The 27,163-nt window shown below is 40.8% G+C and overlaps 2 protein-coding genes across 4 annotated transcripts in view; one reads left to right on the top strand and one right to left on the bottom strand.

Annotated features, from left to right (window-relative positions):
- Nucleotides 1-27,163, top strand: part of LOC133624003 (uncharacterized) — a 174,681-nt gene that overhangs the window by 71,936 nt on the left and 75,582 nt on the right. The gene's annotated exons all lie outside the window — the stretch shown is intronic.
- On the bottom strand, nt 1,562-25,727 carry LOC133623967 (uncharacterized). Of its 2 annotated transcripts, none has more exons than XM_061987516.2 (3): nt 25,625-25,727; nt 21,262-21,508; nt 1,562-2,668 (listed from the first exon to the last, which is right to left on the bottom strand). In XM_061987516.2, the coding sequence occupies exons 2-3, from the start codon at nt 21,506-21,508 to the stop codon at nt 1,674-1,676; spliced, it is 1,242 nt and encodes a 413-aa protein (XP_061843500.2). In that variant the 5' UTR covers nt 25,625-25,727; the 3' UTR covers nt 1,562-1,673. The 2 variants fall into 2 exon arrangements, with proteins under 2 accessions (XP_061843500.2, XP_072772316.1); XM_072916215.1 differs by having other exon boundaries at nt 1,562-2,665.

The following is a 27,163-nucleotide window of genomic DNA, read 5'->3' as shown; positions in this document are numbered from 1 at the left end:
GAAACCGATACCGATAATTTCCGATATTACATTTTAAAGTATTTATCGGTCGATAATATCGGCAGTCAAATATTATCAGACATCTCTAACTGTTATTGTTTGTTTGCCTGGATGGAGATTTACCGTAAGACATGATCTAATCAAATACAAACCCCGTTTCCATATGAGTTGGGAAATTGTGTTCGATGTAAATATAAACGGAATACAATGATTTGCAAATCATTGTCAACCCATATTCAGTTGAATATGCTACAAAGACAACATATTTGATGTTCAAACTGATAAACTTTTTTTTTTTTTGCAAATAATCATTAACTTTAGAATTTGATGCCAGCAACACGTGACAAAGAAGTTGGGAAAGGTGGCAATAAATACTGATAAAGTTGAGGAATGCTCATCAAACACTTATTTGGAACATCACACAGGTGAACAGGCACATTGGGAACAGGTGGGTGCCATGATTGGGTATAAAAGTAGATTTCACCATCTACGGTCCGTAATATCATCAAAGAGTTCAGAGAATCTGGAGAAATCACTGCACGTAAGCAGCTAAGCCCGTGACCTTCGATCCCTCAGGCTGTACTGCATCAACAAGCGACATCAGTGTGTTAAGGATATCACCACATGGGCTCACGAACACTTCAGAAACCCACTGTCAGTAACTACAGTTGGTTGCTACATCTGTAAGTGCAAGTTAAAACTCTCCTAAGCAAGGCGGAAACTGTTTATCAACAACACCCAGAAACGCTGTCGGCTTCACTGGGCCTGAGCTCATCTAAGATGGACTGATACAAAGTGGAAAAGTGTTCTGTGGTCTGACGAGTCCACATTTGAAATTGTTTTTGGAAACTGTGGACGTCGTGTCCTCTGGACCAAAGAGGAAAAGAACCATCCGGATTGTTATAGGCGCAAAGTGGAAAAGGCAGCATGTGTGATGGTATGGGGGTGTATTAGTGCCCAAGACATGGGCAACTTACACATCTGTGAAGACGCCATTTATGCTGAAAGGTACATACAGGTTTTGGAGCAACATATGTTGCCATCCAAGAAACGTTACCATAGACGCCCCTGCTTATTTCAGCAAGACAATGCCAAGCCACGTGTTACATCAACGTGGCTTCATAGTAAAAGAGTGCGGGTACTAGACTGGCCTGCCTGTAGTCCAGACCTGTCTCCCATTGAAAATGTGTGGCGCATTATGAAGCCTAAAATAGCACAACGGAGACCCCCGGACTGTTGAACAACTTAAGCTGTACATCAAGCAAGAATGGGAAAGAATTCCACCTGAGAAGCTTTAAAAATGTGTCTCCCCAGTTCCCAAACATTTACTGAGTGTTGTTAAAAGGAAAGGCCATGTAACACAGTGGTGAACATGCCCTTTCCCAACTACTTTGGCACGTGTTGCAGCCATGAAATTTTAAGTTAATTATTATTTGTAAAAAAATAATAAAGTTTATGAGTTTGAACATCAAATATGTTGTCTTTGTAGCATATTCAACTGAATATGGGTTGAAAATGATTTGCAAATCATTGTATTACGTTTATATTTACATCTAACACAATTTCCCAACTCATATGGAAACGGGGTTTGTAGTACAAGGGAATCTTTCACCACACACATTGCGACTCAACACTTTCTCTCCTGTGTGTTCTCTAATGTTTTTTGGGTTTTTTCAAAAGTCGACTTGGTGTGAAACTTCTATTGCAAAATTAACAGAAATGGGTTTTTTACCAGTGTGTGTTCTCGTGTGTTTAGCGAGTGCTGATTGGTCGCCGAAGCTTTTGTCGCAGCTTGAACAGGAAAACGGTTTTTCACCGGTGTGCGTTCTCATGTGTTTTTTCAAATTACCATTTTGTGCAAAACCTTTACCACAGACTGAGCAGGAAAAAGGTTTTTCTCCACTGTGTATCCTCATGTGTAATCCAAGTGATGATCGGTCACTGAAGCTTTTATTGCAGATCGAACAGCAATATGGTTTTTCACCAGTGTGTATTTGCATGTGTATTTTCAAATGTTGTCTTCGTCCAAAATCTCTACCACAGACTGCGCAGAAGAAATGTTTTTCGCCAGTGTGTGTTCTCATGTGTTCTTTCAACACATTTTTCCGTGCAAATCCATTACCACAAACTGAGCAGGAAAAGGGTTTTTCGCCAGTGTGTGTTCTCATGTGTACCTTCAGATAACAAGGGTATTTAAAGGTTTTGTCGCAGAAAGAACATGTGACGTGTGTGTTGTCAGTGTGACATGTCTTATCAACTTTAGAGTCTTCATCATCAGTGTCAGGAGAGTGTGACGTTGTGTCCTCACTATCTGATAGTGGAGCTAAGAGCTTGTCTGCTTGTGATCCTCCACAGTGGTCTCCATCAGCTTCTGTTGTCATGTGTTGAGTTGAGCTGCTGCTTGGAGGCTCCGCCTCTCTCTCTTCCTCACTTTCACTAATGACTTCATCATCTTCACTCTTCACAATCACACCAATCACTGGGAACTCCTCCGACCATTCAAGCTGCTCTCCCTCCTGACTGATGCTGTGTTCCTCCACCTCCTTTTTGAAGTGAGGTGTCTGTGGCGCCTCACCTTCCTCTTTAATGTGGGAGGGCTGTGGCTCCTCTTTCATCATCCTGAAGCTCCGCTCCGGTTGTTCAGGGAGATGTTCTACACACACATCTGCTGTACACAAGAAAAGAAACGCATGATTTGGAAACGTCCAGCTTTGCTTTGTCATATGAGGCATTCAGTACGTTTACATGTACTAAATAGAACTAAATTATTGCAAGAACCGGCCCAAAATCTTCAGTTCAAAACTTTGGGGACAAACATTTTTGCAGCAACTTCCTAAAAACACTAGAGTGCTCCTGTTGTACAGAGGAACTTGGACCATGTAAACACATTGACAGATCTTTGTGTTTACATTTTAACATTCACTATAGAGGACACTTGTATTTTGTATAAGAGGACTATTTTCTTCAGAAGTGTGTAACTGACAAAAGAAATAGACTAAAAAGAAATGTCCACTGCAGAGGACATCGGTTCTCAAAATAAGAATAATGACGAAAGGAGAATGTGAGAAAATGTGGCCCCCCCAGAACAATTTAGTTGAAGAGGCCTGGTTTACACCTACAAGCATACAAATAAAGATACAGAAGCTGAAACAGGTAAATATTTTAAATTATTTGATAAAATAAAAACCTACCCGTCTAATAAGTGACAGAATGTTGTCAATGAAGACACTTTAAATACGTGACATGACGCAGGATCATCCCAGTGAAGAGAAAACTATAAACAGCAAGATTTTGGCACTGTAATATTTTTGTACACACAATTAAATTAAAACAGAGTAAAAAAAAATTAAATGCGAGGACATTTTATTAGTCAGTCTAATAAATAGCGGTAAATCACATGAACGTTGGTATTCACATTTAGTAAAAATTATAATCATGTGAAAACTTGTGAAATTAAACGTCAGGCCATGCCAAGACACTTTAACCACCTGCTCTGTGCCACCTACACTGGTTTAAATGTAACTTAGATATTGGGTTTCACTATGTAAAGCGCTTTGAGTCACTGGAGAAAAGCGCTATATCAAATATAATTCACTTCACTACATCATCTACATGTACATATAAATGTACATAACTTAAATATTTATATAAAAATAGAGATAAAGGCATCATGAAATGACAAAAAGCTGACAAGTTTATATTAAGAATTAATTTTAAAAAACTTGTCATATATACCGTATTTTCCGCACTATAAGCCGCACCTAAAAACCACAAATTTTCACAAAAGCTGACAGTGCGGCTTATAACCCGGTGTGCCTTATATATGGATTAATATAAATATTTATTTTCATAAAGTTTCGGTCTCGCAACTATGGTAAACAGCCGCCATCTTTTTTCCCCGTAGAAGAGGAAGCGCTTCTTCTTCTATGGTAAGCAACTGCCAAGGTAAGCACCCGCCTCCGTAGAAGAGGAAGCGCTTCTTCTTCTACGGTAAGCAACCACCCGCCCCCGTAGAAGAAGAAGCGCGCGGGTATTACGTTTCATTTCCTTTGTGTGTTCCATGTTGATATACGACTCCATGCGCGCCCACATCACAGATGGTGTCAAAAAACAAGTGAAGCACACAAATACAACACTCGCCGTCATTCCGGGTGGATTAACCAAAGAACTCCAACCGCTCGATATTGGTGTCAACAGGGCATTTAAAGCATGACTGCGAACGGCGTGGGAACAATGGTAGACCAAAGGCGAACACACCTTCACTAAGACAGGGAGACAGCGCCGGACGACATACGCCAACATCTGCCAGTGGATCGTAAATGCCTGGGCGGATATTTCGGTCACAACTGTGGTCCGAGCTTTCCGGAAGGCAATGACTTCGACGAGACGGAGCCGGCCATTTTGGATCCCGTATTCGCCCAACTTTTTAATTCGGACACCGAAGGAGAAGAATTCGAGGGATTTATGAATGAAGAATAACTTCAGAAAGTGAGCGTTATGTTTATTTTGTGTGTTGTGACATTAACGTTCGAGCAACATTAAGTTATTGATGTTGTTGCTCTGCACTATTTTGAATTTTACTATGTTTGTGATTGCACATTTGCACATTACCGTACATTTTGGGAGTGAACAGAGTTGTTAGAACGCTGGTTTTTAATATATTATTAAAGTTTGACTGACCTATCTGACTGTTTTTTTGACATTCCCTTTAGCGCAGTTAGATGCGGCTTATAACACGGGGCGGCTTATAGGTGGACAAAGTTTTGAAATATGCCGTTCATTGAAGGCGCGGCTTATAACCCAGGGCGGCTTATGGTGCGGAAAATACGGTATATATATATATATATATATATATATATATATATATATATATATATATAGTGGGGCAAAAGAGTATTTAGTCAACCACCGATTGTGCAAGTTCTCCCACTTAAAATGATGACAGAGGTCTGTAATTTTCATCATAGGTACACTTCAACTGTGAGAGACAGAATGTGAAAAAAAAAATCCCGGAAATCACATTGTAGGAATTTAAAGAATTTATTTGTAAATTATGGTGGAAAAAGTATTTGTATTTGGTCACTTCAAACAAGGAAGATCTCTGGCTCTCACAGACCTGTAACTTCTTTAAGAAGCTCTTCTGTCCTCCACTCGTTACCCTGTATTAATGGCACCTGTTTGAACTCGTTATCTGTATAAAAGACACCTGTCCACAGCCTCAAACAGTCAGACTCCAAACTCCACTATGGCCAAGACCAAAGAGCTGTATATAAATATATATATATATATATATATATATATACACGACCCCAAAAGGGACAATCGGTAGAAAATGGATGGATGGATATATGCATGCATGCTTTGGAGCCCCTGCCTCGAAAAAAAAAAAGACTGCCTTGGTGCCCTAAAATATGAGCCCTCCTTTAAGGAAACACTTGCCTTGACCTTAAAGGGGAACATTATCACAATTTCAGAAGGGTTAAAACCATTAAAAATCAGTTCCCAGTGGCTTATTATATTTTTCGAAGTTTTTTTCAAAATTTTACCCATCACGCAATATCCCTAAAAAAAGCTTCAAAGTGCCTGATTTTAACCACCCGTCCATTTTCCTGTGACGTCACATAGTGAAGCCAACACAAACAAACATGGCGGAAAGAACAGCAAGCTATAGCGACATTAGCTCGGATTCAGACTCGGATTTCAGCGGCTTAAGCGATTCAACAGATTACGCATGTATTGAAACGGATGGTTGTAGTGTGGAGGCAGGTAGCGAAAACGAAATTGAAGAAGAAACTGAAGCTATTGAGCCATATCGGTTTGAACCGTATGCAAGCGAAACTGACGAAAACGACACGACAGCCAGCGACACAGGAGAAAGCGAGGACGAATTCGGCGATCGCCTTCTAACCAACGATTGGTATGTGTTTGTTTGGCATTAAAGGAAACTAACAACTATGAACTAGGTTTACAGCATATGAAATACATTTGGCAACAACATGCACTTTGAGAGTGCAGACAGCCCAATTTTCATCAATTAATATATTCTGCAGACATACCCTCATGTCAGCAGGCCATGGAAGCTAGGGTCATATTCTTCTCTTGATCATCTTCGGGATGGTGTGAGCCAAGACATCCAAGGGGTTTAGCTCGCTCGTCTGCGGCAACAAACTGCCGCCATTGCTTGCCGTGCTACCGAGGTCCTTTGTCCCTGAATTGCTCACACACTCCGGCAGATTCAATGAGGGTCTGGCGGCAGATTTCTTTGACTTTATCGTTGGAAATGCATCTGCTTTGAGGATATCCACACATTCTTGCCATCTCTGTCGTAGCATAGCTTTCGTCGGTAAAGTGTGCGGAACAAACGTCCAATTTCATGCCACTTTCACATCTTTGGGCCACTGGTGCAACTTGAATCCGTCCCTGTTCGTGTTGTTACACCCTCCGACAACACACCGACGAGGCATGATGTCTCCAAGGTACGGAAAACAGTCGAAAAAACGGAAAATAACAGAGCTGATTTGACTCTGTGTTTGAGAAAATGGCGGATTGCTTCCTGATGTGACGTCATCGCTCCAAGAGCGAATATTAGAAAGGCGCTTAATTCGCCAAAAATTCACCCATTTAGAGTTCGGAAATCGGTTAAAAAAATATATGGTCGTTTTTCTACAACATCAAGGTATATATTGACGCTTACATAGGTCTGGTGATAATGTTCCCCTTTAAAAAGTTAAAATTTGAGGCCTGCATATGTGCATCATCCTAAACAAGTAAAGTGAAGTGAATTATATATATACTGTATATATATATATATATATATATATATATATATATATAGCGCTTTTCTCTAGTGACTCAAAGCGCTTTACATAGTGAAACCCAATATCTAAGTTACATTTAAACCAGTGTGGGTGGCACAGAGCAGGTGGGTAAAGTGTCTTGCCCAAGGACACAACGGCAGTGACTAGGATGGCGGAAGCGGGGATCGAACCTAGAACCCTCAAGTTGCTGGCACGGCCGCTCTACCAACCGAGCTATACACCCATGTATTAGGACAGATCCATTAAGAGTTTGAGCAGAAATATGTCATATAGGAATTAACATCATCAACATCACAATATATATTTTCTTTCTGAGGAAGCTATCTAGCTTTAGGTCTACTTTTGTTTTTACTGATATTTTTAACGGTCTTTTATTTCCCTCAATAATATTATTTGTTGTTTTTATGTTCTATGTTTTAGATGGACAACAATTTAATATAGTTGTCATTCTGTAACAGTCTAAGGAGCAGCACAATAACAGTATAAATACATATTTATGAATTAATTACATTTCTAATGGGTAAATTAGAGCCAATCCGATCAGTAATCTTTAAGATAGTTGATGACCAGTCAATTGCTGGGTTGCAATCAGGCGACTTGGAGAAAATTCTGGGTTTTAGGCGATAGTCTAAAGCAGTGGTCCCCAACCACCGGGCCGTGGTTTGATTGGTAACGGGCCGCACAAGAAATTAAAAAAAAAGTTATTTTTTTATTAAATCAACATAAAAAACACAAGATACACTTACAATTAGTGCACCAACCCAAAAAAACTCCCTCCCCCATTTACACTCATTCACACAAAAGGTTTGTTTCTTTCTGTTAATAATATTTCTGGTTCCTACATTATATATCAATATAGATCAATACAGTCTGTAGGGATACAGTCCGTAAGCACACATGATTGTATTTTTTTATGACAAAAATAAAAAATAAATAAATACCATACCTGCCAACTACTCCGGTTTTCCCGTAATTAGTACGGTTTTCATCAACCTATTCCGGGTTACGGTTGCAGTGATAAAAAATACGGTTTTTCATTAATAAATTTTTTTTTTTTTTTTTTAAGTTTTATTCACGAAATCGCGTAACAACAATGACAATCGACACTGCTTCCTAGGGCTGGGCGATAAAACAATAACAATATATATCGCGATTGACATGTGATCAATATCAATAGAAAATGGGGTCGATAGAACGTTCGATAATTTCACTGAGTTCTGTTAGAAAAAATAGGAAGAAATGCCGAGCCGGAACCGCACGGCATTCTGGGGGGTGTAGGCAGAGGAAGGGCTTTGGCCTCTCAACCTATCACGGCCGAGCCTGAACCGCAAGGCATTCTGGGAAATGCTAACAGGAAAAAAAAAAGCAACAACGGCGAGCTGACGACGAGGAGTGAAACAAAACGGGAATATGAGTGCGGCGGCACGAGAGGAAATTGTAAATAAAAAAGGAAACGTCACGTCACCAGTTTGGCAGTATTTTGGATTTTTTAAGTCCGATACGAATCAGAGTAATACTGTCTGCAAACTTTGCAAGGTCGTCGTCCCGACCAAGTCTGGGGACACGACAAACTTATTTTACCACCTGAGCCGCTCTCACCCGCTGGAGTACAGCAGTATCAAACAGCCACAACCATCTACATCAGCCGGTGCAAGTGGAACAGCACCGAAGCGGCAACAACAGACCACCATCGAGAGGTACTCGGCAGCAGTGCCATATGACAAAAATTCAAAACGTTATAAAGAAATAACGGATGCAGTGGTGGATCAATTAGCGAAGGACATGCTACCTACTTATATTTAAAATAAAAGTATTTAAATTCAGCCTTTTTTCTCCTGGTCTTTATTTAGAATATTTTTTTTTTTTTAATCAATAATTATCGATATCGACTGATATGAAACACTTATATCGTGATACATTTTTTAGTCATATCGCCCAGCCCTACCAGTGTTTCCCGTAACTTGCTATCGAGCCATTCCGAATGCCATGCGCGAGGCTATTTATAGCACCGCTGCCAAGCCCGAGGCACCAGTTGCCATTGTTTCCAAACAAGCGAACGATCATGGAATCAGCCGGAGAAAAATCGCATACGAGTCTTAAACCGAAAAGGAAACTGCAGTCATTCCGTGAAGAATATTCAAAAGCCTATCCGGGAATAATTATCCGTTCCAAAAAGGGTGAAAACTACGCGAATTGCACCTTGTGCAGACAAGATTTTTCGATCGGACACGGAGGAATTAGCGATGTAAAAGACCACGTTGGGACAAAAAAACACAAGTCTAATGCTGTTGCTAGCGATACAAGTGGAAAACGTTCAACGTTTTTCGTCGCCCAAACAGATTCTTTGGATGTGATAAATGCCAAAGTTTTATTTACGGAGGCAATAATTGAGCAAACAAAAAGGTAATGACACCAATGTTATCTATTGGAATTGTTTAGTACTGTTATACTGTTAAAAGTGTTTATACTATTTATGCTTTCAAGTCCAAGTTGAAGAAATCTTGTTAAATGTTGACAGCATAACTACCAAAATACAGAAGTATGTCCTTAATATTTTTGCAGTGCTATTTCTGTTGAAAAGTTAAAATGATTACATTAGAGATGTGATGTGCCACTTTTCAAGTGTCTGATGGCTTAAATTAATTTTCATAAATTTTTCATATTTTGAATTCTTTTGAAAGGTTTACAAAAAAACTACATTTGAATTGTAATTCCATGCTATTGACAGGACTATTAATTTTAATGAAGTTAGCTTACCATGTTTACAGTATGATAATTGTGATAGAAATGTGAATTTTAGGCACAGAATATTTTTTACAATTGAACAAGGCAGTAGATTATACAAGCTTGGACAGAAAGTTAATAATGACACCAATTTTTTTTTTAATGGAATTGTTTAGTACTGTTTTACCATTTGTTTACTGTAAAAAGTGTTTATACTGTTTATACTTTCAATTAACAAATTGAAGTCTTGTGAAAGGTTGACAGGATAACTGGCATTAACTGTCAAAATCATTTCAAACTATTGAAGTTAGCTTACAGAATAAACATGTCAATCAACCCATATGATTTTTGCTTTAATATTTTTGTTTTGAAAAGTCACTGTGACTGATAGAAAAGTGATGGTTTTAGCAACATTTTAACCTGTCTGAATGCTAATAATCATTTTGCGTCGGGGGGCGAAGGAACCCCCCACCAGGACTTTGTCCTGGACCTACCAGGGCCTGCGGCCCCTGGACCCTGGCTACTAGGTTTTTCTGATTTCAAAAGTTGGCAGGTATGAAATACCATCATCCCCCCTGCCTAACCGGTCCGCGGGACAAATTTTCAAGCGTTGACCAGTCCGCAGTTACAAAAAGGTTGGGGACCACTGGTCTAGAGTCCCATTCGGCTATTGTATATTTTCCTGGATGTCGTTGTGGCTTGTGCAGCCCTTTGAGACACTCGTGATTTAGGGCTATATAAGTAAACATTTATTAATTGATTGATTGGCATGCATCAGTGCAGATTTCGGCATATTTTTAAAGGTTTAGAGGCAAATATATAAGCAATCATGTAAAAAATATTTAAAATGGGATGAAGTGGATTTATACACTCTTAAAGGGGAACATTATCACCAGACCTATGTAAGCGTCAATATATACCTTGATGTTGCAGAAAAAAGACCATATATTTTTTTAACCGATTTCCGAACTCTAAATGGGTGAATTTTGGCGAATTAAACGCCTTTCTAATATTCGCTCTCGGAGCGATGACGTCACAACGTGGCATCACATCGGGAAGCAACCCGCCATTTTCTCAAACACCGAGTCAAATCAGCTCTGTTATTTTCCGTTTTTTCGACGGTTTTCCGTACCTTGGAGACATCATGCCTCGTCGGTGTGTTGTCGGAGGGTGTAACAACACGAACAGGGACGGATTCAAGTTGCACCAGTGGCCCAAAGATGCGAAAGTGGCAAGAAATTGGACGTTTGTTCCGCACACTTTACCGACGAAAGCTATGCTACGACAGAGATGGCAAGAATGTGTGGATATCCTGCGACACTCAAAGCAGATGCATTTCCAACGATAAAGTCAAAGAAATCTGCCGCCAGACCCCCAATGAATCTGCCGGAGTGTGTGAGCAATTCAGGGACAAAGGACCTCGGTAGCACGGCAAGCAATGGCGGCAGTTTGTTCCCGCAGACGAGCGAGCTAAACCCCCTGGATGTCTTGGCTCACACCGTCCCTTATGCCACCGAAGATGATCAAGAGAAGAATATCGACCCTAACTTCCCTGGCCTGCTGACATCAACTCCAAAACTGGACAGATCAGCTTTCAGGAAAAGAGCGCGGATGAGGGTATGTCTACAGAATATATTAATTGATGAAAATTGGGCTGTCTGCACTCTCAAAGTGCATGTTGTTGCCAAATGTATTTCATATGCTGTAAACCTAGTTCATAGTTGTTAGTTTCCTTTAATGCCAAACAAACACATACCAATCGTTGGTTAGAAGGCGATCGCCAAATTCGTCCTCGCTTTCTCCCGTGTCGCTGGCTGTCGTGTCGTTTTCGTCGGTTTCGCTTGCATACGGTTCAAACCGATATGGCTCAATGGCTTCAGTTTCTTCTTCAATTTCGTTTTCGCTACCTGCCTCCACACTACAACCATCCGTTTCAATACATGCGTAATCTGTTGAATCGCTTAAGCCACTGAAATCCGAGTCTGAATCCGAGCTAATGTCGCTATAGCTTGCTGTTCTTTCCGCCATGTTTGTTTGTGTTGGCATCACTATGTGACGTCACAGGAAAATGGACGGGTGTATATAACGATGGTTAAAATCAGGCACTTTGAAGCTTTTTTTTAGGGATGGGTAACATTTTGAAAAAAACTTCGAAAAATATAATAAGCCACTGGGAACTGATTTTTAATGGTTTTAACCATTCTGAAATTGTGATAATGTTCCCCTTTAAGAAAATATGTTTTTGAAAGATTTAAACCATTTATCGTCACCGAGACGTTACTGCTCGCCTCGACCTCACTTCATTTGACACTTACAAGGATTTAAAGAAGATTGGATGTACATCATGTCTCCACCTGAGGGGTCCACAAATGTAATATTAATCCGTGAAAGACAAAATTGGATTTATTTGTGCATCGCTAAGTAACACATTTGACTGACATAACGAGTGCCGTGCTGCTGTGATCGTGACGCTAATGAGAAATAAGGCTAACTTTGTTTGCAGTTGATTTCCTGCTACAAATACCGTATTTTCCGCACTATAAGGCGCACCTAAAAACCACACATTTTCTCAAAAGCTGACAGTGCGCCTTATAACCCGGTGCGCTTTATTACGATTCATTTTCATAAAGTTTCGATCTCGCAACTTCGGTAAACAGCCGCCATCTTTTTTCCCGGTAGAACAGGAAGCGCTTCTTCTTCTACGCAAGCAACCGCCAAGGAAAGCACCCGCCCCCATAGAACAGGAAGCGCTTCTTCTTCTACTGTAAGCAATCACCCGCCCCCGGAAGAAGAAGAAAAAACGCGCGGATATCACCGTACGTTTCATTTCCTGTTTACATCTGTAAAGACCACAAAATGGCTCCTACTAAGCGACAAGGATCCGGTTCATAAAAAGACGCAATCTCTCCATCCGCACACGGATTACTACCGTATTTCACAGCAACTGATATTCCTGTGAACCGCACTGTGGAACGGGAGCACGTACGGTGAATATTCGCACCACAGGGAATGAGAAGTCATCCTTCACTGTGGTTCTAGCTTGCCATGCTAACTTCCACCCATGGTGATATTCAAAAGGAAGACCTTGCCAAAAGAGACCTTTCCAGCCGGCGTCATCATAAAAGCTAACTCGAAGGGATGGATGGATGAAGAAAAGATGAGCGAGTGGTTAAGGGAAGTTTACGCGAAGAGGCCGGGTGGCTTTTTTCACACAGCTACGAAGGCGAACACACCTTCACTAAGACGGGCAGACAGCGCCGGACGACATACGCCAACATTTGCCAGTGGATCGTAAATGCCTGGGCAGATATTTCGGTCACAACTGTGGTCCGAGCTTTCCGGAAGGCAGGATTCACAGAACTACTGGACAACAACAGCGACACTGACTCCGATGATTTCGACGAGACGGAACCGGCCATTTTGCATCCCACGCTTGCGCAACTTTTCAATTCGGACACCGAAGACGAAGAATTCGAAGGATTTACGAATGAAGAATAACTTCAGAAGGTGAGCGCTATGTTTATTTTGTGTGTTGTGACATTAACGTTCGAGCAACATTATGTTGCTATTGCTCTACACCATTTTGAATTTTACTATGTTTGTGATTGCACATTTGCGTACATTTTGGGACAGAGTTGTTAGAACGCTGGTTTTCAATATATTATTAAAGTTTGACTGAACTATCTGACTGTTTTTTTGACATTCCCTTTAGCGCAGCGTAGGCGCGGCTTATAATCCGGGGCGGCTTATTGGTGGACAAAGTTATGAAATATGTAATTCATTGAAGGTGCGGCTAATAATCCGGTGCGCCTTATAGTGCGGAAAATACGGTAGTCTCATCCACCATTCAGGTCTGCATTTGTTTTTATGGTGTGAAGTTGTTATTTTGTCTCATTATTTAGCTGTAGATTCAGTATATGCTGTTGAGCCTACCAGAGATGTATTCATCTACTTTATGAATACCATTAAGAATATTTTCTTCATGCTAACAAATATCACCAAAGATGCTATATAATGTGGTCATATGTGTCGAATAAAGGACTTGGCTTTCTTGCACAACAACAACAACATTAAGCCATTTGCCTTTTTAAAAGCATTACATGGATTCAATTCTTTAAGATGTCAAAAAACTTCTCAATCAATCAATCAATCAATCAATCCAAACTAAGCTTTTAGTTTCTGTTATGAAAATCGACAATGACAATACGGTGGATTGGACCAACTATCACAATATTTATTACGAGGACTTAACATAATGTTAGTTTATTTGCACAAGCAGGTCTTTGTAGTTATATTTAGGCATAGCAACCACAATAGAACACACACTAATGCAATCTCTTGTCCGTTTTTTATGTTTAGTTTTGCTCTCAAACACTAATAACATAGAAGAGAATAAACTCGATTGCATCACAGAAAGTTTCTCAAACAAATCAAATGTTCAAACAAACATTTTACAAAGTCATCACTGCAGACACGAGCATGGTCTGATTGTATTCCACAAGATGGTGAAAGTGATATTTTAAAGAGCCCATTTCCTTCAGCACATTTTTGTTTCTTCCCTGACTATTACCTTTATGAACCACTTTATTCGGAACTCTATGAAAGTATTTTCCTATCTTTCTATATTTGAACGACTGGAACACCCAAGAATAGTTGAACTTTACAGATCACAAAAAAGGTCATTTCGGATCGCTAACGTTGTTAGCATAAATGAATGGGATTTAACATAGGGAAAATTAGCATCACGGCTAACAGAGAAATATTTTCGGTTTATTATGAGACTGGTGGTGGTACATAAACCTAGCTAGCTAGAGATATTGGCCCCAAAGTCATTCAACAAGTACAGGAACAGCTAGCTAGCTTGAGTGGAAGTCTGCTGTAGTAGCCTACAGTCATACAATAACAAGCAATTACACCTCTATTACCGGTACACTTAAATACCATAGCTCAAATATATTTACCCCAGTAATATCATCAAAACTTACCTGACCGGATGAAGTCCTTGGGCTCAAATACTAGTGTGGCTTCAATAGCCCTGCTAAAGTGTGTAGCATGCTGGGAATTATCTGTGCTTGTGGTGGAAGAATGCACTGCACATGTGATGGAGGAATGCACAGTGCAGGTTTGAAATTCTACCGAATTTGCATTAAATCAGATTGTTTTAGCTGCAAGATCTAGCATGTTGCATTCAATGTTTTTACCCATTAATTTCCTAAAAATTCCAGTTAATTCCCATACATTCCCGTTAATTGTCATGGAAAGTTTCCAACTTTGAATATTCCCGGAATTTTGCAACCCTATGTGAGACGGATCTATTTTTTTTTAATGCATTCTAACTCGTAAATAAACAAAAGTCAGCTTGCAACGGCGCCAATGGGAAGCCCTCTATCCCGCCCATAAATGATAAATAAATGATAAATGGGTTGTACTTGTATAGCGCTTTTCTACCTTCAAGGTACTCAAAGCGCTTTGACACTACTTCCACATTTACCCATTCACACACACATTCACACACTGATGGAGGGAGCTGCCATGCAAGGCGCTAACCAGCACCCATCAGGAGCAAGGGTGAAGTGTCTTGCTCAGGACACAACGGACATGACGAGGTTGGTACTAGGTGGGGATTGAACCAGGGACCCTCGGGTTGCGCACGGCCACTCTTCCACTGCGCCACAATAGATAACATAACTCAACATTCACCATTTCCCTCGACAACACCACTAATTATGACAGATCCCCTGAGAGACAACAAAGACTACTTTGAAACGCAATATGATCCAGAAGCTCATATTTTGATCCTGAATATAAGGAGGATGATCTACACGTTTTAGAAGCTGTGTGCTAAACAGATGCAGCTTTAGTGAAACACTAAGCATCATGTAGCAGTATTGCTATGTGCGAAACAAGAGATTCAAACTACAAACATAATAAAACAATCACTTAAAGGGGAACATTATCACAATTTCAGAATTGTTAAAACCATTAAAAATCAGTTCCCAGTGGCTTATTATATTTTTCGAAGTTTTTTCAAAATTTTACCCATCACGCAATATCCCTAAAAAAAGCTTCAAAGTGCCTGATTTTAACCATCGTTATATACACCCGTCCATTTTCCTGTGACATCACATAGTGAAGCCAACACAAACAAACATGGCGGAAAGAACAGCAAGCTATAGCGACATTAGCTCGGATTCAGACTCGGATTTCAGCGGCTTAAGCGATTCAACAGATTACGAATGTATTGAAACGGATGGTTGTAGTGTGGAGGCAGGTAGCGAAAACGAAATTGAAGAAGAAACTGGAACTATTGAGCCTTATCGGTTTGAACCGTATGCAAGCGAAACCGACGAAAACGACACGACAGCCAGCGACACGGGAGAAAGCGAGGACGAATTCGGCGATCGCCTTCGAACCAACGATTGGTATGTGTTTGTTTGGCATTAAAGGAAACTAACAACTATGAACTAGGTTTACAGCATATGAAATACATTTGGCAACAACATGCACTTCGAGAGTGCAGACAGCCCAATTTTCATCAATTAATATATTCTGGAGACATACCCTCATCCGCTCTCTTTTCCTGAAAGCTGATCTGTCCAGTTTTGGAGTTGATGTCAGCAGGCCAGGGAAGCTAGGGTCGATAGGGGGTTTAGCTCGCTCGTCTGCGGGAACAAACTGCCGCCATTGCTTGCCGTGCTACCGAGGTCCTTTGTCCCTGAATTGCTCACACACTCCGGCAGATTCAATGGGGGTCTGGCGGCAGATTTCTTTGACTTTATCGTTGGAAATGCATCTGCTTTGAGTGTTGCAGGATATCCACACATTCTTGCCATCTCTGTCGTAGCATAGCTTTCGTCGGTAAAGTGTGCGGAACAAACGTCCGATTTCTTGCCACTTTCGCATCTTTGGGCCACTGGTGCAACTTGAATCCGTCCCTGTTCGTGTTGTTACACCCTCCGACAACACACCGACGAGGCATGATGTCTCCAAGGTACGGAAAACAGTCGAAAAAACGGAAAATAACAGAGCTGATTTGACTCGGTGTTTGAGAAAATGGCGGATTGCTTCCCGATGTGACGTCACGTTGCGACGTCATCGCTCCGAGAGCAAATAATAGAAAGGCGTTTAATTCGCCAAAATTCACCCATTTAGAGTTCGGAAATCGGTTAAAAAAATATATGGTCTTTTTTCTGCAACATCAAGGTATATATTGACGCTTACATAGGTCTGGTGATAATGTTCCCCTTTAATGCACAATGTCTGCTCTCCCTGGGATATCAAATGATGGGATGTTTATATCTTTCAGGACTAGACTTGTACTCTCCGTTTAGCTGGTAAACTTAGCACAATCCCCATTCCTTAGGTACAAAAATACTGAGCAGAAACAAGCATCTTGCAAAGTCTTCCTAAGTTACCGGTACTTGTGATGTATTTGGGTTTAAAATGATTTCTGACAGAGACTTAGCCCTGTTTATATGTTCAGTGGACTCATTAACTCTTCCCCTCTACACCCAATCTGCACTCTTAATGGGTACAGTGCTGGCCCAGAAACTCATACTGGCAGAATGGAAGACACCAACTCCTCCACCTTTCAATATTGGCTGTATGAACTTGTTTCAGTTCTACATATGGAGAAACTACGATACAGCGGGCAATCCACTCAAAGAAAATGGGAGAACTCCTGGTTGCCCGGTGATGAAATACCTTGACTGCAAAAGTCAATAGACTGTTTTGGTCAGATGGTTAATGTATGAATTATTGTTGTTATTATTATCTACCGGTATTTTTATTTTATTTTTTTGTTATTATTTTAATTTATTTTAATTTTGGATTGTCTCTAGTTCATGTAAGCTTCTCTCAATGGATGTGTGAATGTGTGTGTTTAGTGGGAAGGGGGATTGTTTTGGTTTGTTTGGTTTTATTTGCTTTGTCTTGTGTGTTTTGTTTTTCCTCTGTTATATGTTTTTTCTGATGTTATTTTTGGAAAATAATTAATAAAAATATAAACACAAAAACAAGGTTGTCTTTAGGGCTGCAACTAACAACTAATTTGATAATCGATTAATCTGTCGATTATTACTTCGATTAATAATCGGATAAAAGAGACAAACTACATTTCTATCCTTTCCAGTACTTTATTGAAAAAAAACAGCATATTGGCACCATACTTATTTTGATTATTGTTTCTCAGCTGTTTGTAAATGTTGCAGTTTATAAATAAAGGTTTAAAAAAAATTAAAAGTAGCCTCTGCGCATGCGCATTGCATAGATCCAACAAATCGATGACTAACTTAATCGCCAACTATTCTTGTAATTGATTTTAATCGATTTAATCGATTAGTTGTTGCAGCCCTAGTTGTCTTTGTCAAAAAGAGCATAAAACTAGGGATGATGTTGGATAAGAAATTATCGAGTTCGAGCCTATTATCGAATCCTCTTATCGAACCGATTCCTTATCGATTCTCTTATCGAGTCCAGACAGGTTGTTGTATATGGGAAAAAACACACAATATTTGGTTTAACAAAAGCTCACTTTTATTTTATAAGAAAAAAATAAAATCTAATAAATAAATAAATATTGACTTTTATCCCCCTAAAAAATAAAATAAAATAAATAAATATTGACTGTTGTTACCCAAAGTATATTAAGTGGGATTTTTCAGAAAAACAAATATATACAGTAACACAAAAACAACCTGTCTCTGTGATCACTATAGGTGTATAAATAATAATATAGTGTTAAATAAAATCAGTCCCTTGGGCACAAAACTGAAAATAATACAGCTCTCCAAAAAGTGCACTTCTGCTGCTATTTGACATAACTGTTTGTTATGATGCTTTGACATTGTTGCACTTTATTTCTTTATTGAAAGAAAATTCTATGAAGAGAAAAGTTGTTTGCAAATGTGGTTACAATGCTAAAAAATGAAAAGTTAAAGCTAAAAAAAGAAATACACTTTATTGAGTTAACATTATTTCTTTATAGGGGGAAAGATGTGATGTTATGAGCTCGGAATTTAACAACTACACTACCCAGCATGCAACGGGAGTGACGAGCATGCGCGGTAGCCCCGAAAAGTGTTGTTGCATGTCGTCACCCGGCAGTTAAGAATGAGGTTATGAGCACGCTGTGAAAGTAAACGTCAAGAACTCAGCCAACACGCCTCGTCTGCATTATTTATAATTAGACGGACAACACATATACAGTGTGATTTTGTTTTCTTTACAAGGAAAGAAAAACTAAAGTTAAAAAAGGGAGAGATATGTTGTATATATATGTATGTGCTGCGGTTGCTTTGAGAACGTTGCGACAGCTGCCGTAAAGGAGGTGCGTTGCTAGCCTGGTTGCTATGTTTCCGGTTGGTTGTAAAAGTGTTGGTCATGTGTTTGTACCCTGCTCAAATCTCTCAGTAAAGTTATTCATTGGATTATACCTTTTGTTTTGAACTTTATTACACCTTGGAGCGTTTTTTCCGGTCCATTGTTTTTCCTGCTTTCCCTATCTGCGCCTAATGACTGAGCTACGTGACGTCATTTCTTGTGATGTCTAACAGGACATTTCTGGTCGGGACAGGATTGGTCCCCAGGGATTCGAATAAAGAACCAACTCATTTTCTTCACTATAGTGGTCTCGATAACGGGTACCGGTTCTCAAAAAGGGATTTGAGTCCGAGGATTCGGTTCTTTTCTTATCGAACAACCGGGAAAACCGGTTTCGAGTATCATCCCTACATAAAACAAATATTTTTTTGTTTACTTTATATCAGCAGATAGACCTGAAGTTGATCTACAGATTTACTGTAAGCGTTGAATAAAAATAAATAAATAATAACATTATTTTTGACCAACTTTACGGTTTATGTCCACGACCTTCTAGGATTTAAGTGTGAGACGAGATTTTTTAAACTAGCACAAACTTTTACCATCTGCAGCATCAGCTCAGTAGCTATCTTACCTCTCTGCAAGCAAGGAGCCAAATGACTAAATGTTGTTCCTCTGTGTTCGCTCTTACAATTACAATGCTGCTAATACTTGGTTAATATTCAGGTCACTACAAGTAAATGGAGTATTGTTGGTAGTTTTAGGATGTCTTTAGAGGACTTTATGGGCACAATAGAGGACTCCCATTGCCTTTTATTTACTGCCTTGTACTAGCAGTTTTTTTTACTACCGTATTTTCCGCACTATAAGGCGCACCTAAAAACCACAATTTTTCTCAAAAGCTGACAGTGCGCCTAATAACCCGGTGCGCTTTATTACGATTCATTTTCATAAAGTTTCGGTCTCGCAACTTCGGTAAACAGCCGCCATCTTTTTTCCCGGTAGAACAGGAAGCGCTTCTTCTTCTACGCAAGCAACCGCCAAGGAAAGCACCCGCCCCCATAGAACAGGAAGCGCTTCACCCGCCCCCATAGAACAGGAAGCGCTTCACCCGCCCCCGGAAGAAGAAGAAAAAACGCGCGGATATCACCGTACGTTTCATTTCCTGTTTACATCTGTAAAGACCACAAAATGGCTCCTACTAAACGATCCGGTTCATAAAAAGACGCAATCTCTCCATCCGCACACGGATTACTACCGTATTTCACAGCAACTGAACCGCACTGTGGAACGGGAGCACGTACGGTGAATATTCGCTCCACAGGGAATGAGAAGTCATCCTTCACTGTGGTTCTAGCTTGCCATGCTAACTTCCACTCATGGTGATATTCAAAAGGAAGACCTTGCCAAAAGAGACCTTTCCAGCCGGCGTCATCATAAAAGCTAACTCGAAGGGATGGATGGATGAAGAAAAGATGAGCGAGTGGTTAAGGGAAGTTTACGCGAAGAGGCCGGGTGGCTTTTTTCACACAGCTCCGAAGGCGAACACACCTTCACTAAGACGGGCAGACAGCCTCGGACGACATACGCCAACATTTGCCAGTGGATCGTAAATGCTTGGGCAGATATTTCGGTCACAACTGTGGTCCGAGCTTTCCGGAAGGCAGGATTCACAGAACAACAGCGACACTGACTCCCGATGACTTCTACGAGACGGAACCGGCCATTTTGGATCCCACGCTTGCGCAACTTTTCAATTCGGACACCGAAGACGAAGAATTCGAAGGATTTACGAATGAAGAATAACTTCAGAAGGTGAGCGCTATGTTTATTTTGTGTGTTGTGACATTAACGTTCGAGCAACATTATGTTACTATTGCTCTACACCATTTTGAATTTTACTATGTTTGTGATTGCACATTTGCGTACATTTTGGGACAGAGTTGTTAGAACGCTGGTTTTCAATATATTATTAAAGTTTGACTGAACTATCTGACTGTTTTTTTGACATTCACTTTAGCGCAGCGTTTTTTTGACATTCACTTTAGCGCAGCGTAGGCGCGGCTTTTAGTCCGGGGCGGCTTATTGGTGGACAAAATTATGAAATATGTAATTCATAGAAGGTGCGGCTAATAATCCGGTGCGCCTTATAGTGCGGAAAATACGGTATTTAGAATGCACAGAAAACAGAGAAAAACATAATCTTATCTCACAAAGGGAATGTGAAAAATGGCTAAAAATATTCCCAAAAGAGTTCAGTTCCTTTTTATTAAAGCATATTTTTGGAAAGGGCCGTGTTAAAAAGCAAGTATATCTCCAATGTGACAGAGAATGTTGTACCCTGGATGAACATGTGTCACAAACACTGTATTAGATGATATGTGGATGTTGTGCTTACTTGGACTGTGATGAAGCTGTGAGGACTCAGGTGGTTTGTCTTCATGCTCTTCAGTCTTCACAGAGACAACAGTCAGTGGAAACTTGGTGAGATCAGCCTCCTCCTGCCCGAGAAGACACTCTTCCTCCTGAGTGATCCAGAGTTCCTCCTCTTCCTCTTTAAAGTGGGGGGGCAGTGGATCCTCCTGCCTCAAAGAGAAGTTCCCACCTTGCTGCTGAAGGGGACGTTCTTCTTGACGAGCGTTCATCTGTTGGACGTTTACATTAATTATTGATTCAAGATGAGCAGCTTTTTACAACATATAGCAAACATTCTGCTGGGATTGTAACATCTTCGTGACTCCATTAAGTCAGTCTGCACGTATAAAAGTTTAATTTTGCTGCAGCGTCACAAGTGACGACCACTCGCTCCTTCCACTCCTAACCTTTTAGCGAAACTTGATGTGCACCTCCAAAAAATTCTGACCTCACGTCAACGAGGACTGCAGATATGTGATTGGTTGGCTTTTATTGTACGTCATTTCCTTTCTCGTTTCTTCCTTCTGCGAAAGCAACAATTTTAAACGGACAGAAAACAAACAGAAGTGCAGTGTGCTTGTGTAACGAGTGCCAGCTAATGTGGCTGTGCGATAGTATGTTGGTTGAACCTCACTCAAACCTTAAGAAATGTGCTCGGGTGAGAAACATTGGGCATCTCATGTTTCGATAATAAAAAAAATATTGGTGCATGTTCATTTTATGTTCAGTATACTAAAGCACATTTTCATATTTAACATGTATTGGCAGACCGGGGTGGTGGTTCCTCTCTTTAAGAAGTGGATCACACTCCTCAGCCTTCCCGGTAAGGTCTATTCAGGTGTACTGGAGAGGAGGCTACACCGGATAGTCGAACCTCGGATCCAGGAGGAACAGTGTGGTTTTCGTCCTGGTCGTGGAACGGTAGACCAGCTCTATACTCTCGGCAGGGTCCTTGAGGGTGCATGGGAGTTTGCCCAACCAGTCTACATGTGCTTTGTGGACTTAAGAGAAGGCATTCGACCGTGTACTCCGGGAATCGGACTGTCTGATTGTGGTGGTCCGCTCCCTGTATGATCAGTGTCAGAGCTTGGTCCACATTGCTGGCAGTAAGTCGGACCTGTATCTAGTGAGGGTTGGACTCTGCCAAGGCTGCCCTTTAAATGTCACCCATTCTGTTCAAAACTTTTATCGACAGAATTTCTAGGCGCAGTCAGGGCGTTGAGGGGATCCGGTTTGGTGGATGCAGGATTAGGTCTCTGCTTTTTGCAGATGATGTGGTCCTGATGGCTTCATCTGGCCAGGATCTTCAGCTCTCACCGGATCGGTTCGCAGCTGAGTGTGAAGCGACTGGGACAGCACCTCCAAGTCCGAGTCCATGGGAAAGGGTGGAGTGCCATCTCCAAGTTGGGGAGGAGATCTTGCCCCAAGTGGAGGAGTTCAAGTACCTCTGAGCAAAGTTCCCTCTAATTTTTAATGTTTGTGAGCAAACGCACAAACTCCCTGAGCATTCATTGGAGCACATGTGAGCAACATCAGACGTGCACACTGTGGCCTCACCAGCGTCACACCTGTCCCAAACCTGACATCATAACAATTTAAATGTTTTATTAAAATAATTTTCTGATATAAGTGATTTTGCCCTCTTACAATGACAATAACAAAAAAACATGTTTTTCATGACCTATGTGCTATTATTGTATGTCTGGCTGCGGGTCCTGCCTTTAAAAGAAATGTTGCCCCTTTCAGAGATTACATTTAGTTCCTGTAACTTTCTGTCTGTAAAATACATCTTTTTATTAGCATTTATGAAATCTAGTGACAATATTTCGTGAATAATATCCTTAGATTAACATTCTTAATAAATGGCAATAAAATAAGCACACATCTGATTGTGGAGTCAGAGTGTTACAACCTGGCATTTACACATTGTGTGGCGTTGGGGTTGTCCGACTTTTTGTGTGGCCATAAACGCAGCACTGGCTGAGTGCCATGAGTGCGTGTGTTGGTGCAGGTGAGAGAGCGAGCGGCTTCTGTTGAAACGACGGATGACAAGGTTGGTTTAAGCCTGGTTTGTATGGCAGAAAATTACCAGTTTTTATAGATAAAAGTTTTTTTTACTCATGTTTTTGGTGTGGTTACAAACAGTTTTGCTCAATAAAGTGATTGATGGAATTCCTGTCCGTAAAGTGTCTCGACACACGATAATTGAACTGTGTTGACAAAGATTGTTTTATTCATTGGGGCCACTCTTGTTGTCACTCACAGAGTTACATTGCAAAATCATACAGAATAAATTGTAATGTGTTTATTTTGTTTAAAGTTCAGATGGGATTTTTGATTTTCTGCTCGGCATTAATTTGCTGTGCGCAGAGGACGCGTGAACAGTGCGCAATTGCGCAGGCGCGCACCTTAGAGGGAACGTTGCCTCTGAGTCTTGTTCACGAGTGAGGGAAAAGTGGATTGTGAGATCGACAGGCGGATCGGTGCGGCGTCTTCAGTAATGTAGACGCTGTATCGATCCGTTGTGGTGAAGAAGGACCTGAGCCGGAAGGTAAAGCTCTCAATTTACCGGTCGATCTACGTTCCCATCCTCACCTATGGTCATGAGCTTTGGGTTATGACCGAAAGGACAAGATCACGGGTACAAGCGGCCGAAATGAGTTTTCTCCGCCGGGTGGCGGGGCTCTCCCTTAGAGATAGGGTGAGAAGCTCTGTCACCCGGGAGGAGCTCAGAGTAAAGCCGCTGCTCCTCCACATGGAGAGGAGCCAGATGAGGTGGTTCGGGCATCTGGTCAGGATGCCACCCGAACGCCTCCCAAGGGAGGTGTTTCGGGCACGGGGAAGACCCAGGACAAATTGGGAAGACTACCATAATTTCCGGACTATAAGCCGCTACTTTTTTCCCTCGTTCTGGTCCCTGCGGCTTATACAACGGTGCGGCTTTTCTACGGCTTACGGTAACCAGGGGCGCGCACTACCGAGGATGCGCGAGACCGAGGCAGACATCTGGTGCCAGGTAACGAGAGCAAAACAAAGAGTAGAAGAGCGTCAGCGACAGTTTGCGCGAAGGAAGTGTTCATGCAAACACCCTCAATATGGAAAACAAACGGAGAAGTGCATATGATGATGATGAAGAGGACGGCGTAACGGCTGACGAAGCCGGAGCCGTTGATTCCACTGACGAAGAGGAAGGTTTTGAGAGCGAGAACAAAGGAGAGAGAGTGGCTGACGACGCCATTTTGGACCTGTTCTTCTCCGACACCGACGAACAGGATTTCGGTGGTTTTAGTACGCAGGAGGAAGACGATGACACAATGATTAAAGACTGACTTTTCATATACCGGTAGTAGGCTGGTTATTTTGATAACGTAAACGGCCGCGGGACTGCACTTTTACTGCCGTGTTACAGGCGAGCACTTTGTATTACTTTGCACCGTTGTATTATTTGTACTCTGCACGAATGCTGTTCGCCATGTCAAAGATGTGAAAGTTTGATTGAATGATTGAAAGATTTATTGTTAATAAATGGGACGCTTTGCGTTCCCAAACAGTCATCTCTGTCCCGACAATCCCCTCCGTGGTAGCAGGAACCCCTATATACTACGGTAATTACACATCAAAACGCCTGCGGCTTATAGTCGGGTGCGGCTTAAATATGGAGCAATCTGTATTTTCCCCTAAATTTAGCTGGTGCGGCTTATAGTCCGGAAATTACGGTATCTCTCCCGGCTGGCCTGGGAACGCCTCGGGGTCCCCTGGGAGGAGCTGGACAAAGTGGCTAGGGAGAGGGAAGTCTGGGCTTCCCTGCTTAGGCTGCGACCCGACCTCGGATCAGCGGAAGAAGATAGATGGATGGATGATTTAAAGTTATTTCTGTCTAAGTGAATAAGCATTAATAACTTGCAATTGTGCAAATAGTGGATTTCTTAAATAACACAATTTAAATAGATTCCATGATATGTTATCAAAGCAATGGAAGTATGTGCAGAAAAAAATATAATTTGTATTTACTGCTAATAAAGTAACAACCAACACAAAGTAGACTACTACAATGTATGTGCAACACAATGTTACTTCTTCCAGTCTAAAATTGCGAGACCAAGATGTTCCTTTCAAGCAAAATATATTTAATAATGTTAAGCGTGACTGTAATATATATAAAACACAGTTAAAGTATTAAATAACACATTATAATGCTCATAGAGAACTATGTACAATTAATTGCTCAAAAAACGCTAGCATTTGCTACATAGGGCCTGCTAGCATGCTAACGATAGCATGTTAGCTTCGAACAACATCTCAGGTAACTAACTGAAATAATGACAAATAATTATCATTTACATTACCTCATTAGCCGCTTGCACTAAAGAGGAGTCAAATATATTTTTCCAATTGTTACACCAGCAACTCTTAAATGTGACGTTTTGTTCTGTGGCTTGGCGGAGCAAGTGTGCAACATTCACTATTGTCCCAGGGAAACACGCGTTTGACAAAAACCCGTTCCACCTCGAAGACCCCCAAACAGAAGAAAGGAAAATAATACGGCGTTTGACGGAGACGGCGTTGTTGAAATTGTTGTACATGTACAACAATATATGTCGTCTGATAGAGCAAACGTTGTTAATATTTGTTTGTATCACTTTGACGCATTTAGCCTGTTGGCTCCTAACAACGAGACGCGGAAGTTATCAAAATAAAATGCTGCTAGAATCAAAGAAGGACCACAAATTGAATCCAAACGACAAACTTCATATCCATTTAATAAACATTAAATGACCACATTGTATCGATTATGTCATCAGAACTTTCAGTTTAGTTCAGTTTATTTCGAACATGCATACGATACAATGGAATGCATCACCAAATTCCAGTTGTTTCATGACAGCACGTCCGAAAAGGAGTAGGAAGAAGCAGAGTTTATTTAATCCTACCCATTGGCGTTGCTAGGCCTATTTTAGGGGGCCCAAGCCCCCCTAAAATATTCTTAAGCCCCCCTAAATAATTTGGTGTAAAAAAAATAAAAATAATAATAATATTTTTTTTTTTTACAAATACATGCCGACATGTTCATTATAAAGTGGCCCGAATATGAGTTTAAATAAATAATCATATAACCTGTCATTATTCACTCAGTTTCCCCTCACTTCATAGCGTAAGGTAGAGAGCCCCTTTCGTGCGTCAGTATCCAATCCATTCCACTTGTTCATATAGAAAATGCCGACATCACTCAAAATCCAGCCCGCATTTTCACTGCGACCTTGCTTGCGGTCCTTGGACTTGTTCATATAGAAAATGCCCACATCTCTCAAAATCCAGTCCGCATTTTCTCTGCGACCTTGCTTGCGGTCCTGCAGGTGTACGAAGCACATTAGCACACAGCACTGCAGAACAAGAACGTGAACGGATGCAAAATGCACATAAGAAACTTTTTCAAGAAAGTAAGTATTCATCACTGCTTGTATTAAAATGTATTAGCTCCACTTTACACCAGGTCTGTGTTTGACAAAAAGTTACATTCCCACTCTAAAACAATGCTGCTACTTAGTTAGCTAGTTAGCCTGAAATGATAATAATTAATAAAAAATGTAAAATGAATAAATACATAAAAAGAAAAAAAATGGTTAAAAGCCATCGTCCCGGAGAGCATTTAATTTCGTCCCGTGCATTTTTTTTACCGCCCCCGGGACGACGGGACTACGTTAATCTCAAACCCTGGAAGTTACATTTTATTGTTTGCATTATTTGTTTCAGCATTGAAATTTGAAGATGGTCCCTCAGCTCTTTGACAGCTTTGGCTCTTTTTCAGATCAGCAGACGGACTCTAAGTCTTTCTTATTTACAGTATATATAAACGTTTCTCATTTCTATTCAGACTTCCATATATA

The sequence above is a fragment of the Nerophis lumbriciformis genome, linkage group LG26 (genome assembly GCF_033978685.3).
Source record: "Nerophis lumbriciformis linkage group LG26, RoL_Nlum_v2.1, whole genome shotgun sequence".
NCBI classification, from domain to species: domain Eukaryota; kingdom Metazoa; phylum Chordata; class Actinopteri; order Syngnathiformes; family Syngnathidae; genus Nerophis; species Nerophis lumbriciformis.
Note: the sequence above shows the minus strand (reverse complement) of the source record. Positions and strands in the feature narration are given on the sequence as shown.

Bases quoted from the DNA above. Each gene is read 5' to 3' on its own strand.
- LOC133623967 (XM_061987516.2), bottom strand. From the start codon at position 21,508: ATGAACGCTCGTCAAGAAGAACGTCCCCTTCAGCAGCAAGGTGGGAAC. The intron at 2,669-21,261 runs GTAAGCACAACA...TCTTGTGTACAG, and splicing joins ACAGCTTCATCACAGTCCAA to CAGATGTGTGTGTAGAACAT.